General features: G+C 39.9%; 1 protein-coding gene across 1 annotated transcript in view; it reads left to right on the forward strand.

The window, feature by feature from the left end:
- Positions 1–17638, forward strand: part of CCDC81 (coiled-coil domain containing 81) — a 58728-nt gene that overhangs the window by 21500 nt on the left and 19590 nt on the right. The window contains exons 5-9 of the mRNA XM_062196844.1: positions 2047–2165; positions 4391–4514; positions 14408–14501; positions 14920–15066; positions 17184–17288. Of these exons, the coding sequence (XP_062052828.1) occupies positions 2047–2165; positions 4391–4514; positions 14408–14501; positions 14920–15066; positions 17184–17288 (589 nt within the window). The remainder of the gene's footprint in view (positions 1–2046; positions 2166–4390; positions 4515–14407; positions 14502–14919; positions 15067–17183; positions 17289–17638) is intronic.

Raw genomic sequence — 17638 nt, forward strand, 5'->3', positions numbered from 1 at the left:
CCACATGGGTGCAGGGGCCCAACCATTTGGGCCATTTTCCACTGCTCTCCCAGGCACATCAGCAGGGATCTGGATCTGAAATAGAGCATCCAGGACACAAACCGGCACCCATATGTGATGTCAGTGTCGCAGGCGGAGACCCTACTCAGTACACCTCAGTGCCAACCTGGATTTTTATTATTATTTTAACCTTTTTTTTTTTTCCACTTTATTTGAAAGAGAGATGCACTTAGGTCTCCTATCTGCTGATGTGCTCCCTAAATGCCTGTAATAGCTAGGGTTGGACCAGGCTGAATCTAGGAGCCTAGAGCTCAATCCAGGTCTCCCATATGGCATAGGGACTCAACCATTTGAGCAATATCCAGCTGCCTCCCAGAGTGTACGCTATCAGAAAGCTGGAATTGGGAGTAGAGCTGGGACACAAACCCAGGCACTCTAATGTGGAATGTGGTCATCCCAAGTGATGTCTTAACCACTGCACCAAACGTCAGTCTTTATTATATTTTTCGAGTCTGGGACACCCTATTTTGTCTGTTGGTTGGGAACAAATCCCTCCTTGGAGAGCTTTATAACGCATGTCTCAGACAAATCATATGAAGACCAGAATAAACCTTAAGAGAATAAGTGCAACCCTTCACATTGCAGACAAAATGGCTGTATGTTCGTGAGTGGCAAAGCCAGAAATAGGACAATGGCTCCTGATTGTTTCCATTGAACCATGTTGCCTTACTCATTAAAAAATCCAAAGATTCATAATAATTTTACTTTGATTGTTTTGGAAAGCAATTTTGGCTGTTCCCTTTGACACAGTTTGGCATAAACACTCCAGCAGAAAATAATTGTAGTAGAACAAGCAACAGAAATAGAGGCTTCTGTCATTTCAAGAGCCTAGAAATGGATATGAGAACTCGAATAGTCAAAACATTTGTTGGTGTTTTATTGATGTGAATTTGGTCATTGAATTTACTGGACACCCCTGCCTTCTCAACTCCAACTCAATACTCCATCCCTGAGGCCAAAGAAAAGATGCACCAGTCAAATACTCATCACTTCTGCCTTGAAATATGTCTGCATGTCCTTCATTTTTGCCTTTTGTGAAAGAGATGGGGGTGGTGGTGTTGGGGCGATAAAGAGGCGAGAAAGAAAAGGTTATTTCAGGTTATACTTTGTCTCTCAGGCTATGAATCCTTGCTTTCAAGCTTTGCAGTAACCACTCTTCACTGTATCACTCCCATGACTTCTGGTTACAGAATTAGAAAGGACTTTGAAAAATTCAAACTGAAACCAAAACTAGAAATTTAACTTGGGGTCTTCAAAGCAGTTTCTCTATATACAAAGGATCTTTAAAAAGTTCATAGAAAATGCATATTATGAAAAAACTGTGTGTAGTTTTCAAAATTGTTTTGTACCAAAGTAAACTTTTTATCTATCCACAATCTTTTTAAAAGATTTATTCATTTTACTTGAAAGTCAGAATTACACACAGAGAGAAGGAGAGGCAGAGAGAGAGAAAGAGTGAGAGAGGTCTTCCATCCGCTGGTTCACTGCCCAATTGGCAGCAACGGTCAGAGCTATGCCTATCCGAAGCCAGGAGCCAGGAGCTTCTTCCGGGTCTCCCACGCTGGTGCAGGGGCCCAAGTACTTGGAACATCTTCTACTGCTTTCCCAGGCCATGGCAGAGAGCTGGATCAGAAGTGGAACAGCCGGGTCTTGAACTGGTGCCCCTGTGGGATACTGGCACTGCAGGCAGCAGCTTTATCAGCTACGCCACAGCACCGGCCCCCACAATTTTTTTAAAGTAGCCTGAATCAAGTTGCTTTTGAAACCATTGTATAGAGGGAGGAAGCTATTGTTAAGCTCCCAGACTTAGCTTCAAACAGAATGAGTTAGTGATATGTACTTGGCAAATCAAAGCACTCACTCCCTTGAAGGAAGTGGGCTAATTTCAAAATCAACGAACTGGCTGGGTTGCTTCCCATAAATGAGAGTTCACAAGGTCGACTATTAAGGCCTAGTTCAGAGACAAATATCTTGGCTTGTTCTTAGGATTGAGTTCAAGGAGACAGAGAATAAACCACCTCTGGAGACGATTGCAGAAGAAGGTGGAGAGAATAGACAAAGGAAGTACAAGTTGAAAGACCAGTCAGACAAAGAAGGTGCCAGAGGTAGGCCAAAGTTTTCCAGTGATAATCTGTCACTGTTTATTGCTTATGAACCCAGCCGTATTGCTTAGTAACTCATATAAAGTCAATAAAGTTACATGAATGATCACTGTATTCTTTTCTCTAGCAAATATCAAAATTGTTATTAGCAATAGTATTCTGGACAGAGAAATGTGATTGCGTGATGTTTCGAGGTGGTAAGTTGTCTTGTTTGGGGTCTGCTTACTGCAAAAGTAGAGTTCATAAGGGATTTTGTATCTCACCTTAACCACTTTATGAGTTTTAGATGCTATGAGCATCAGGCTCTTAAACTGTCGTGTTTGATGGCTCCTCATAGCTTAAAGGGTTCAAAACTCAGAAGATTACAGGATCCAGGCAGGTAATGTGAATGGAGGAATTAGGTGGGATAAGATGATAGGGAAACATGTTAGTGTAAGTAGCATTTTCAAAAGTTAATACCTGTTATATTTATTGTTATTATTATCATTATTTTATTTAAAAGGCAGAGAGGGCAAGACAGAGACAGAGACATAGATAGACAAGCAGAGATCTTCCAACTGCGGTCTCACTTCTCCAGTGCCTGTAACAGTCAGGGCTAGATTAGGCCAAAGATAGAAGCCTGGAACCCAGTCTGAGTCTCCCATATGGGTGGTAGGGATTCAACCACTTGAGCCAACACTGCTGCCTCTTGGGGTGAACATTATCAGGAAACTGGAATAATGAGTGGAGCCAGAACTCAAACCCAGGCATGGTATGGGATCTGGGCATCTCAAGTGGCGTCTTTGTGACTGCACCAAATGCTCACCCTTAAATAACATTTTTAAAAAACGAAAAGTGAAGAGTGGAAGTTTTCCATCTGTAGAAACAGCTGGTTTCTCATATCTGCATCTGTATTTAATCTGTTGTGATATGTTGTTTTGGCTGGCACATATGAAGAAAACCCTGGGATTCTGAAGACATTTTCAGAGTTCTGGAAGCCTTTAGTGCTTGTCAGAACGCACTTTGAAGATTGTTCCTCTGAGCAGATTGTGGCTTCATGGAAATGTGGGCCAAGTGATATCAGTCTTCTGATTTTTCAAGAGAAATAGAGGTCTTGACTTTCATGTGAATCTATTGATTGTTAGATATTGACAACTAATATTGCAACAAAATGTGCTGATGAGCCCAAACAAAACATACCAATGGGTACACACTGACTTGTGGATGTTGATTTTTTGTATGTGGCCAACAGGATCACCTATAAATTTTTGGCTTAGTATTCACATACTTTTGTTTCTCCATTCCCTACAGATTCCTTCTTTGAGCAAAACTGTCTATTCATATTCTAATAGGCTTTGTCCTTCCCTGACCTGACTTCATCCATGTATTCGCTCTTTTCTTCCAGCCTGGAACACCTTTTTTTTTTTTCAGTTTATCTCAACCCCATTTTACATTGCACTTCCTGCATGAAAACTTATCATTGACTTTTGAAATGGTTTCTGTCTTCTTTAAATGTGTCATATCCTGTTTGAGATTTAGATATTTTATCCTAGATTTCTCTTTATTTATTTATTTACTTGTTATTTATTTTATTTATTTAAAAGGCAGAGTTACAGAGAGAGAGAGAGAGAGAAATTCTATTTGCTGGTTCACTTCCCAAATGGCTGCAATGGCCAAGGTTGGGCCAGGCCTAATCCAGGAGTCAGGAGCTTCATCCATGTTTCCCATATGGGTACAAGGGCCCAAGGATTTGGGCCATCTTTTTCTGCTTTCCTAGGCACCTTAGCAGGGAGCCGAATTGGAAGTGGAGCAACTGGGACTTGAACTGGCACCCATATGGGATGCTGGCATTGCAGGCATTGGCTTAACCTGTTGCTACAATGCTGGCTCCTAATTTTCTATTTATTTATACAACATATGTAAAACATTTAACTGTAGTGTTGCATAAGACCTCTCAAATAGGAGATCTCACTTTTTTTGGTTTATATCTTATTTTTCTCTCCTCTGCTGTCTATGGAAAGATCTTTAAGGGTAAAGTCTTTGTATCCTCTACATGTCTGGCACAGTGCTGTCTAAATATGTTTTAGATCACAATAAATCAAGGAGCAATCATTTCAAGATAGATTATATGTTATATAGAAGTTTCCTTAGTTAAAACTATCAGAGTTTATCTGTGCTGTTGCACTATCCATTTAGTCATTTGAAAGTTGGAAGGAAACTCACTTCCATTCATTTTTATTTCCCCACAGAGGCCTCTTTGTCCAAGAGACTTCGAGATAGACAAGCTATCCCCCCTGCCAAAGTGACAAATGTCAGCTTGCTGGACAAGTCTGAGCCAAATGGAGGTGGTGGGAAGAACATAAATCCTGAAAGGTAATGCGTTGACTTTTTTTTTCTGTTGTACTTTACAAAATAAATTTTGAGTCATTTCTTGATGTGCAGGAAATTTAAGTAATTGTTCATTCTTCTATTTATCCAATATTTCAAAGTGTTATTTATTTTTTTATTTGAAGGCAGAGTGACATAGAGATAAAGATCTTCCATCCACTGGTTTATTCCCAAATATCTTTGACTATCATGATTGGACCAGGCTGGAGCCAGGAGCCAGGAATTCCACCCAAGTCTCTCATGTGGGTGACAGGGATCCAAGTAGTTGAGCCACATTTGCTGCCTCCAGAATGTTCATGAGCAGGAAGCTGGATAGGAAGAGGAAGTAAAGCTCAAACTCAGGCACTCTGATATGAGATGTTGTTGCGGTGCATTCGTTTCTGAGAGGAGGAGCATGGTAGGGGCAAGAGGCACAGAGTCACCACACAGACCCCAGGAGTTGGGTGAAAGCAGGCCGGAGGCAAGCAGCCTGCAGACTCATTTATTTCAGTTGCTACAACAGCTTATATAGCCAAGACAGCCAATCCGGTCAAGGGGCGGTCTGTGCCCTAACCAATCACAGCCTGTTGCCAGGCAGTTTCCAAAGCCATCCAATCACAGCCTGTTGCCAGTCAGGCCCTGTTGTCATGTGGTTTCCGAAGCCATCCAATCACGGCCTGTTGCCAGGCAGTTTCTGTTGTCAGCGGCCATCTTGGCATGACCTTCTACCTTCTCATCTTCTCACCTTCTCATTCCACCACAAGATGTTGGCATATGAAGAGGCAGCTTAAGTCACTGTGTTAAAATGCCCACCTCATTTAGCCAGTGTTCTTGAGGACGTGCTATATGATAAAGTGATGGGGATAGTAGAGATGACCAAGGCTCACAATATAGTGTGAAAGCCATATACATGCAGCATGAAAAAGAATCACTGCAGTGCCGATCTGAAGCCAGGAGCCAGGAGCTTCTTCTGGGTCTCCCAAGCAGGTGCGGCATCTTCTACTTGGTTCATCTTCTACTGCTTTCCCAGGCCTCAGCAGAGAGCTGGATCAGAAGTGAAACAGCTGGGACTCGAACTGGCACCCATTAGGGATGCCGGCACTGCAAGGGTTGGCTTTACCACAGTGCCGGCCCTTCCATTAGTTCTTAATAAACATTCTTTGGATGAATCAATTCATTATAATTTATCATGGATAAGTGTTCCTCTTGTGATATATGTCACAAGACCTTTTAATTTTATCCTTCTGTCTTTGATTAGGATACTTTTAAAGAGTTCATGTCAGTTAACTGCTCTCAAGCACCTAATGACTATATACCTTGCACTGTGCTGTCAATTTTAATGTATTAGTGTATAATTTCTCAACTATCATATGTATAATTTATGTATTTGTGGATAACTAAAATTTCATTGAAAACCAAACATGCTTATTTTGGATAATTTCACTGTTAAGAAATAATTGAGATTTAAGTGTCTAGTACTTTGGGACTTAATCCTATGCAGCAAACATTGAGCCACCAGTGTGTGCCAGGTACTATTCTAGTCCCTGAGATACGGAACTAAATATTTATAAAGCTTAGTGTTTTGTAGGGAGATTGACATTAAAGAAATAGTGCACATGATGAAGACAACAAAAGAAAGCACAGTGGCTAAAAAGAAGAGAATAATTAATTGTTGGGGGTTGTTAGTTACAGTTTCCTGTAGAAGTTGACCAAACAATGTTTTTTTGTTGTAATGATTATTAGAATAATACATGTTTATCACAGAAAGTTTGAAAAAATAAGAAAAGCAAGCGTTATTAATAAATCACTCATAATGCCACGATATAGAGGAAGCTTTCTGTTGACACCATGGAATATAGCCTTCATTTCAGTGAATATGCAATGCATACATATATAAACACTTAAAGCAATCACACCTTTTAAATAAAATTGAGATCATAATGTATGAAACTTTGTTACACTTAATGATGAGTGGTAAAGAGTTTCTTATGGCTTTAAATCTTCCAGAAAAATTAATAAATAATTAATATATATAAAAGAAATATTTTGTGTAACTAATATCCTGTTTGGCTGTACATGGCTGTACATATATTTAATATTAAAATATGACATATAATTACACATAATTATTTGCACACATATGAATATTACATAGGATAAATTTTGAAGTTAAATTTCATTTTTTAAAGATTTTTAAAAAAAATTTTTGACAGGCAGAGTGGATAGTGAGAGAGAGAGACAGAGAGAAAGGTCTTCCTTTTTCTGTTGGTTCACCCTCCAATGGCCGCTGCGGCCAGAGCACCGCGCTGATTTGTAGCCAGGATCCAGGTGTTTCTCCTGGTCTCCCTTGCAGGTGCAGGGCCCAAGCACTTGGGCCATCCTCCACTGCACTCCCGGGCCATAACAGAGAGCTGGACAGGAAGAGGGGCAACTGGTACAGAATCCGGCGCCCCGACCAGGACTAGAACCCAGGGTGCCAGCACCGCAGGTGGAGGATTAGCCTATTGAGCCGCGGCACCGGCCAAACATTTTTATTTATTTATTTGAGAGGTAGAGTTATAGACAGTGAGAGGGAGAGACAGAGAAAAAGGTCTTCCTTTCATTGGTTCACTCCTCAAATAGCCGCAATGGCCGGAGCCGCGTTGATCCGAAGCCAGAAGCCAGGAGCCAGGAGCTTCTTCTGGGTCTCTTGCAGGGGCCCAAGGACTTGGGCTATCCTGTACTGCTCTCCCAGGCCACAGGAGAGCCGGATCGGAAGAGGAGCAGCTGGGACCAGAACCGGTGCCCGCGTGCTGGTGCCGCAGGTGTGGGATTAACCTACTGAGCCGCAGCGCTGGCCCTTGAAGTTCAATTTCAAATACCAGAGGTACCTGAGGGGCAAGTGTTTGATCTGGTAGTTAAGATGATGGTTGGAGTGCCTGGGTTTGAGTCCCAACTCTCCTCTCATTCCAGCTTCCCGTTAATGCATATCCTGGGAGATAACAGGTAATGGCTCAAGTAGCTGGGTCCCTGCCACCCACACTGGGCAACAAGGATTGGGTTATTGGCTCCCAGCGTTGGCCTGACCCAGAGTGACCCATTGCAGGAATTTGGGGAGTGAGCCAATGAATGGGAGCTCTGTCTATCTGCCTCTGTCTGTCTCTGTCACCCTCTGTTTCTCAAGTAAATAAGTATATATGTAAATAATTTTACAAGTAGCTTTTATAAAAGAAGTAGATGAGTCTGTTTCTTATACCTTTGATACACATTGCCAGTTACCCTCCCAGTAAGTAGATATATGACTGTCATCTTTTCTATAGCTTTGCTAATGCTATACATTACATTGTAAGATATTGTTTTACTATAATAGGTGAAATGTGGTATTTCGTTGTTTTAATTTTACATTTTAATTTAATTTAATTTTATATCTCTAATGATTTTGTATTTATTTGTAACAAACCATTAGTAGCTCTTTTGAAATTTTATGTTTGAATCTTTTTTTATATTAGGAGGTTTAGTATTCTTTTCATAGAAGAAAATTATATTTCTTTCAAAGAAAAGGTAATATACTTTAGATATGAATAGTTTTCTGGAGCATATATAAAATATTTTCTCAATTCACCTTTTTGTTTTGGATTTTTTTCTGAGTCATGTGGTGCATGGAAGTTTAAAATGTATCTTATCTGATTTGTGAATCTGTCTAAGTCTCCAAACACTAGGATGAGGATTTCAGAACATGATTAAATTTTCATTTTGAAAAAATATTTTTTTCAGAAGAGTAAAAATGATATAGAGAGACAGGATATAGCTTTTTTAGAAGAGCCATAATAAAGTGGAAAGATTCAGCGCAATTTAGGAGATTAAGGCAATAGTCTAGTCATTTGTTTTCAACAAATATCCCTAATGCTCCTCAGTGGGCCTTGAGAACCATGTCACAGGATGAGACTGCTGACGTATGGATGGGACTCGGGGCTCTATTCCTTCACTCACTGGAGCGTGTGTGCTGCTTCCTTCTTTTATATATTGTGCTTTGGTACAATTTGTTTAAAGTAAGTGTGTGGGGGGGAGTGAGTTTCACTGCTTAACAATTGAGTACAATTGGTCCAGGGAGAGATAATAAGTGTATGAAACTGATATCAGAGAGAAAGTTTTAGATTAGGCTGTTTTGGAGGTAGGAACAGCAGGGCTGGGTGGTTAGCTAATTAAGTATTAAGAAAAAGGAGTCAGGGCTGGCGCTGTGGTGTAGCTGGTAAAGCCACCGCCTGAAGTGCTGGCATCCCATATGGGCACTGGTTCAAGTCCTGGCTGCTCCACTTCTGATCCAGCTCTCTGCTATGGTTGGGAAAGCAGTGAAAGATGGTCCAAGTCCTTGGGCCCCCATGTCCACGTGGGAGACCCAGAAGAAGCTCCTGGCTCCTGGCTTCAGATCAGCCCAGCTCCGAGCAATGCGGTCAATTGGAGAGTGAGCCAGTGGATGGAAGACCTCTCACTCTCTCTCTGCCTCTCCTTCTCTTTCTCTCTGTAACTCTGACTTTCAAATAAATAAATAAATAAATAAATAAATAGAAAAAAAAATAGGAGTCAAGGTTGACCCTAGATTTTGGCTTGGGTCACTGGGGAAGATGGTACCATGATTAACAACAGGGACTATGGTAGGAAGTGCAAATTAGGCTAGGAATGAAGGGTACAGTGGTATTTAGTAAGTCAATGAAAATTTCCCTCCAATTTAGAAAATTTTTTAAAATATCTGGATGAATTCTCTTGGAACATTGTATCCAGAAATGTGACACATTTCTTATTACCTCATTATGGGAGTTGCTTCTGATAGGTTTTTTTTAAAAACCAAACCATGAAGATCAATCAACAGTCTCTGTACCCCTTGCTCACCCTAGGCTCTGGGGCTTAAAAGTTTATTTTAAAAATAAAGAGTTCTGGTGCTCTAAATATTCTGAAAAGGTCCTATGGGAGTCAAATCCCAGCACGCCACTTGTTTTTGTAAATAAATTTTATTGGAACACAGCCAAGTCCATTCATTTGTATATTAACTACAACTACTAGTTGTCTAAGAGATCACTAGACCTTCAAAAGTCAAATCTTTACTCTCTGGCCATTTATAGAAAACATTCGTCTACTTCTGCTGTAAGGGATCCTATTCTCAACCCAGGCTCCTATGACTTTTTTTTTTTTTAAAGATTATTTATTTGAAAGAGTTACAGAGAAGCAGAGGCAGAGAGAGAAAGAGAAATCTTTGGTTAGCTGGTTTACTCCCCAAATGGCGACAACAGCCAGAGCGGGGCCGTTCTGAAGCCAGGAGCCAGGAGCTTCTTCGTAGTCTTTCATGTGGGTGCAGGGGCCCAAGGACTTAGGCCATCTTCTATTGCTTTCCCAGGCCATAGCAAAGAGCTGGATAGGAAGTAGAGCAGCCAGGACTCAAACTGGTGTCCAAATAGGATGCCAGTACTGCAGACGGTGGCTTTATCTGCTATGCCACAGTGCTGGCCCCGCCTATGAATTTTTTTTAAAAGATTTATTTATTTGAAAGAGTTACACAGAGAGAGAAGGAAGGGCAGAGAGAGAGAGACAGAGAGAGAGAGACAGAGAGACAGAGGGGTCTTCCATCCACTGGTTCACTCTCCAATTGGCCGCAACAGCTGGAGCTGGGCTGATCTGAAGCCAGGAACCAGGAGCTACTTCTGGGTCTCCCACATGGGCACAGGGGCCCAAGAGCATGGGCCATCTTCCCCTGCCTTCCCAGGCCATAGCAGAGAGCTGTATTGGAAGCAGAGCAGCTGGGATTTGAACCGGCACCTATATGGATGCCAGCACTCTAGAGCAGTGGCCCCACCCACTCTGCCACAGCACTGGCCCCATCCTATGACTTTTGATAGATTAAGTTGGGCCAAATATGAGGTCACAATCCAAAATTACAGAGACTATGGGAAACAAGTTACATAATGAGAGCTGCCAGAAACAAAGCGTGGAAAAACTGAACTTCTGAGGTTTTGGACTTGAATGATATAAAATATGGAATATAAGATAGTATTTTATTTCTCAACATATGAAATAAAAGATGGAATGGAAAGCATGAACAAGGAACACAAAGTTACAAAAAATGACCAGCGAAGTCAGGGTCTTCAGAGCATTTGTTATTTTGGAATTGCGGTAAAGGATTGTAGGCTCATCCATTACTTAGTCCATTGGCTATTTAGAAGATTTTGATTTTTCAAATGAATGGAGATTTGAGAGGACTACTTTCTTATTTTATATGATGTCTATTTCATTCAATATTAGTTATTTGGAACTTTGTAATTTGTTGAGCCTGCCTTTGTGACTTGAATACTTATTCTAGGCCTACTTGAAGAGATTGTGTTATATTTCTTGGATAAAACTTACTATATATTTTGATATTAGATAAACCTTGTAAGATAAATTGTGTTGTATTTCTTGGATAAAACTTACTATATATTTTGATATTAGCTAAATCTTATTAAATAAATTGTTAAAAGTTCTAAAATCCTTGTTAGCTTTCCTCTGAGAGAGATGTTAAAAATTATTCAGTTGGTGATGTGTTTTTTCTGTAGTTAGATTGATTTTTGCTTCTTGAGCAATGTATTTTATTCCATACATATCCATGATTTTTTTTTTAGATTGTTCCTTTTATCATTTTAAAATACCTTTTGTTTCTACTGAAAGCTTTTACCTTCAAGTATGTTTTATCTGATTAACTATGCAGCATTTGGTTAATTTTTACTTGGAATATCCTTTTTATGCCATTTGTTTTCATTTTTTGTGTGTTTTATTATTTTAATTGTGTCTCTTGTTAACAACGTGTATTTGGATGCTTTTCAATTCGATCTGGACTTTACTGTTCAATTGTAGCTATGGTATACTCAGACCTGTCTTCACATCTGGTTTTGTATTTTCTATTTATTATTCTCCTTTTTTCTGTTCTGTTGGGTTGGTCACATTTCTTTAGCATGTTTTGAGTTATCTTAGAAATTCTATCTTCCAAACTTTCCATATTTTTATCTAGAACTTTTGTTCAATTTGCTTGTAAGTCTATACATTATTATTATTATTGTTATTTTATGATCAAAAATCATTTAGGTTTACCAACACATTTTACCAATTTCTTTTACTCACCTTTGTTTCTTATATTCCTGCCATTCCTCCAGTATTCATTTTCCTTCTTACTAAAGTGTATCCTATAATAATTGTTTTGGTAGAAGTTCCTGTCTTTTCAATATACTTTTTTTTGGTCTTGCTTAAAAAGATTCTTACTATGTTGTCACTCTTCAATGCCAGTTCTTCGCTCATAGTTACTTTCCTTCAACACTTTAATGACATTATTCCATTTTCTTCTGGCAGTTGTCCTGATGAGAAGCTTGGGTTAATCTAGTTATTAATTTTTCTTCTGTTTTTAGGGGTTTTTCTTCTTTTCTGATATTATTATTATTTTACTATTCTTAGGAATCACGATGTTCTGAAAGTTCTTATCCATTATCTTCTAGATTATTATTCTGTCATTCCATTTATTACATAATTCAATCACTCCCATTAAATGTGTATTTCAGCTTCTAAATCTGTTCTCTGTTTCTCAACTTTTTTTTTTTTTTGGACAGAGTTAGACAGTGAGAGAGAGAGGCAGAGATAAAGATCTTCCTTCTGTTGGTTTACCCCCAAAATGGCTGCCTTGGCTGGTGCACTGTGCCGATTGGAAGCCAGGAGCCAGGTGCCACCCCCTGGTCTCCCATGCGGGTGCAGGGCCCCAGGACTTGGGCCATCCTCCACTGCCTTCCCAGGCCACAGCAGAGAGCTGGACTGGAAGAGGAGCAACCGGGACAGAATCCGGCGCCTCAACCGGGGTTAGAACCTAGAGTGCTGGTGCCGTGGGTGGAGGATTAGCCTAGTGAGCCATGGCGCCGGCCCTGTTTCTCACCTTTTAAAAACATTTATCTTTGAACTATGTTTTAGGTGATAATCTCAGTTTTATTTTCAAGTGAATTTCTACCAGTTCTAGGTGGATCAATCCACTATGTATTCATTTTGTTCACTTTTTAAAATTTTATATATTTCATTTTAAATATATTACATATTTTATTACTTCATAATATATTTGTTTACTTGCCACATCTTTCTTTATCTCTTCCAATTGTGAATGGACTTGTTTAAAATTTTCTTCTTCCCAGGAGCTTTGCTGTTTTTGTTTCCTTGGGTGTGAATTTCCTCATTTATTGGTCTGTTGACAGAGGTGCTTTTTTGGCTTTGGAGACAATTTTGCTTTGAGAATTCATCTTGTGTAGTTTTTCCTATGTGTACTTCTTTATCTTATGATTTTTATGACATTTAAATTGTATAGCTACAGACTCAGAGCAAATATTTATATTAATATTAAAACTTCTTGCTCTGGTCACCTTGATATGCTGGAAACCATAACTACACCTAGTGAGGGCTCAGTTCTTGGTCTTGGACAAGGAACCAGGACCTGTGTGCAGTCAAGAGAATGGGACTGTAAGTGTCAGGGGATTGAGGCTGGGAACATACATCAAGTTAGTGGCATGGAGAGGAAGCAAAAGCACTTGTATCCAGTCAGAAAATTCTGTCAACTGCATCTTATGCAGCTACGTTTATCACTCTACAACTGTTACCTGCTCCAAGCCACTATCTATTTTTCTTGATTCAGGTGAATAGTCTCCTAATTGTTCTCTCTGATCCTGTCATTTTCCCTATTTAGTTTACTCTCAACATGGCAGATATAATGTAAGTTAGATGATCTCATCCACTGTTCAAGACCCTCCAATGGTTTCGCATTCTCACTCAAGGCAAAAGGTCCTTACCATGGCCTGAAAGATCCTGCCAGGTCTCTGATCTCTCTCCTACTTCTCACCCCCACCTCCTCTCCTGTTAGCCACGTTGAGCACAGGCAGACCCACATTCAGGGCTTGGCACTCTTTTGCTCACCTGGCATAGCTTTTCTTTCAGCTATCTACATTTTTGCTCCTTCACTTCCTTTAGGTGTTTACTTAAATGCCATTTTCTTGGTGAGAACTTCCCTAGCTATTCTGTTTATTATTTAATACTTCATTCCTCCAGCATTGCGTGGCACTTATTATCACGGAACATCCTATAGAGGCCACTTACTTGTCTCATTATTTGCTGTCAACTCCTATCAGAATGTAAATTCCGTGAGGTCAGGGATTGTCTTTGCAGGTGTTTTGTTCTTCACTGTGTCCCCCCTGCCTAAAACAGTACATATGTAAGCTCTCAATATATTTTTTGTGAGATGTGTAAATTTTGTTCCCATTTCACAGGATATATAACTGGAACTTTGCAAGATTATACAGCTTGTCTGATGTCAACCTCCTTGTAAGCCATAAAGATGGGATTCAAAGCCAGCTTTATCTAACATGAAGTATGGATTCTTAATTTCCATACATACAGCTGTTCTGAAGAAAACTACTGAGATATTTTTGTTATCTTGAATTTATACTTGTGTTTAAAATTACCATTGCTTCAGAAATCAGACTGTGTTAAACATTAATTACTATTGTGAACAACAGAAGTCACTGTGTACTTACTCCCCATGTAGGAACTCTGTTCTTAATGAGTTGTACTATGAGAATAAACTGCAAAACTTGTTCTCAAACTGTACTTTATATGTTGTATGTGTGTGTGGTTGCAAACTGTTGAAATCTTTACTTAGCAGAGTTGGTCCTCTGTATATAAAGTTAAACTAAAAATGAACCATGATGAAGAATGGGATGGGAGAGGGAGTAGGAGGTAGAATGGGAGTCGGTGTGGGAGGGCGGGTATGGGGGAAAGAACCACTATATTCCTAAAGTTGTACCTATGAAAAATGCATCATTAAAAAAACTTTAAAAAAGGAAAAATAGAAAATTACTATTGCATTGTTTTTACAGTTTATCTGCTCCAGATTATCTGAAAAATGACACTGAAACAAAGCTCAGAATATCTCCAGCTTCTGATTGCCAGGATCATAATAAGGCAGGACAGGTACTACCTTTAAACAAGTAAATCCCAGTTAGCATCTTCCTCTGACTTCTTCTTTCAAAGAACATTCTGGAAATCTTTCTTATGTATAATGTGTGTGACTCCAGTATTCAGGGCCCCCTACAGGATGGTGCTCTCTCTACTTACTGGTTAAGATCTACCAGCTAACAGAAATAGGGTTAGGAAATCTCTTTTAATTTTCTGTTGCTATAAACACTTCTGACCAAGTGAGTATTTCATAAACCCTTTTGGTTACTTGTGGAATCCATTCTATAAAGCCCATTAGGTTAATTGTCACTAATAAATTCTTTTATAATGTATGTTTCTTGATACATTCTGCTTTTGGAGACATTGTGAAGGAAATGTGAAGGCAGATAAGTAACATGTGAAAATTGATTGGTCCTGAAATTTGGGTTTGTAGGAAATGTGCTATGTGTGTTTGCAACGAGCACAGCGAAGTTCCCAGTTGTACTCCAGTGAGGAGAGGAAGAGGAGAGAGATGCAAGATGAGCAACTCATACAGCAGTATCAAATGTTGAAAGATCAAGAGGCTCTCTTCAAACACCAGGTAGTTGAATACCTCACTTAAACAGTGATCAAGGTGGGATGGTAGAATGTGAGTATAAAACGCCATTGAAAATGTTCCACAATGTTTCTGTACTGTAACACACTTAATCATTTACTTACTGCTGGACTAAAATTTGATTGCATTCATGTTTTCACTAATAATAAGCAATACTTGGATGACTATCCATGTAGTTGAATGCTTGCACATATAGGTGATTTTTTTTCCTCCATAAGGACCGAATTTTAAAGGCAGAATTGTTGGATTTATGTTGTTTTATTTTTGGTTTCTGAGAAAACATAAGGCTTTTACTCTTCAGAATCATGGCCTATCTCAAGTACTCAAAGGCAGACTGACATTTTTCATTTTTTTATATATATTTTTGTGGGCTCCATAAAACTCAACTGCTCTGGCTGGTGCCGCGGCTAAATAGGCTAATCCTCCGCCTGCGGCTCCAGCACACCAGGTTCTAGTCCCGGTTTGGGCGCTGGATTCTGTCCCGGTTGCTCCTCTTCCATTCCAGCTCTCTGCTATGGCCCGAGAGTGCAGTGGAGGATGGCCCAAGTGCTTGGGCCCTGCACCTGCAAGGGAGACCAGAAGAAGCACCTGGCTCCTGGTTACAGATCTGCGCAGTGCGCCGGACGCAGCGCGCCTGCCACAGCGGCCATTGGGAGGTGAACCAATGGAAGAAGACCTTTCTCTCTCACTGTCCACTCTGCCTGTCAAAAAAACCAAAAACAAACAAACAAACAAACAAACAAAAAACTCAACTGCTCTTCACTGCATGTATGATGAAATCTTTCATTCCTTCTTGAGATCCCTGTAACAATAGATGCATAAAGCCAAGAACAGGAAATAACAAACGAAATCTTCCCTAACTCATTTTTGTAAATATATGAAGACATTAGGAAGTACTAGTGTCCCCCACAGGCAAGTTTCTAACTTGGTTGGATTATTTAACAATAATAGCATCAACTTCCATTTAGTTTAATTTAAACAAATTATTTGAAAGGTGGAGGAGAAGGAGAAAGAGAGAAAAGGAAAGAGAAAAAGGAAGAGAGGGCAAGGGTCAGGGTGAGGGCTGGGGTGAAGGTGATCTCCTTTCTACTGATTTACTCTCCAAATGCTTGCAACAGTGGGGTTAGGCCAGGTGAAAGCCTGGAGCTGAAAACCCAATGCAGGTGTTCCACACGAATGGAAAAGACCCAACTACTTGTGATATCACCTGCTACCTGTCAGGGAGGTATTAGCAGGAACCTGGAATTGGAAGCAGAACTGGAACTTGAACCAGGCTCTTAAACATGGCATGCAAGTGTCCCAAGTGCCATCTCAACTTCTGTGCCAAATGCCTGACCCATGGTTTTATTTTTAATTGACATGTAATAATTGTATAATTTTATAGGGTACAATGTGATGTTTTAATACATGCATCACTGTGTAATGATTGGTAATTAGCATATTCATCTTTTTTGTGGTAAAACATTCAAAATCCTCTCTTCTAGCTATTTTGAAGTTAACATCATATTATTACTGAGTATAGTCACCTGCTGTTCAATAGAAGTCCAGCACTTATTTCTTATTTTTAATTTTTAAAAAAGATTTATTTAGTTATTTATTTGAGAGACAAAGTTACAGACAGAGAGAGGGAGAGACAGAAGGAGGGATATTCCATTTGCTGGTTCACTCCCCAAATGGCCACCAACAGCCAGAGCTGGGCCAATCCAAAGCCAGAAGTCAGGAATTCTTCCAGGTCTTCTATATGGGTACAGGGGCCCAAGCACTTGGTCTATCCTCTGATGCTTCCCCAGGTGTATTAGCAGGGAGCTGGATCAGAAGTGGAGCAGCTTGGACTTGAACTGGCATCCATATGGGATGCTGGCACTGCAGGTGGATGCCTGACTTATTATGCCATAGCACCTGCCCCCTAACTGTAATTTTGTACCCGTTGACTAACATCTTCATCTCTACCTCTATGCTCTCCAGCCTCTGGTATCTACTATTCAATTCTCTATTTCTGTGAGATAGACTTCTTTAAATTCCACATGTAAGAATTAAATTTGTAAAGGCTGTATTTCAATATGTGATTAAAAATTAAAATCTTTTTTTTATATGTATAATAGATGAAAAGTCTGGCCACTAGAGAACAGAATCAGAAAAATGCTGCCTATAATCTTGGAGTTGCTGAAGCTATTAGGAGGCACAAGAATGAGAAACCTGAATTTTATGTAAGAGTCCTTTAAAGTTTGTTATTGCTAACACCTGTCTTGTCTATGGGGCTTTGGCTCCCCTACTGTGTTGCAGGTTGTACCATTTTTAAAGTGGCAGAGTTCAAAAGTGGTTTCTACAAGTTGAAACTTTCTTCTAGGGCAGGTGCTGTCTGCTTTACATCTGCACACCACTCACTCATAACACAATTCCTGTTCATCACTGCAGCTCTCATTAATTGTAGTCATTCTCAATCAGAATCTGGGACAGGTGGTGGAGTTCCAGGATATAAAGAGAGCCAGTAGCATCACAAACTTCTGGGATCTTTCTGGAAATGCAGAATTGAGGGTCCCACCCGAGAATGGCAGAA

This window comes from Lepus europaeus, chromosome 7 (genome assembly GCF_033115175.1).
Source record: "Lepus europaeus isolate LE1 chromosome 7, mLepTim1.pri, whole genome shotgun sequence".
Taxonomy (NCBI): domain Eukaryota; kingdom Metazoa; phylum Chordata; class Mammalia; order Lagomorpha; family Leporidae; genus Lepus; species Lepus europaeus.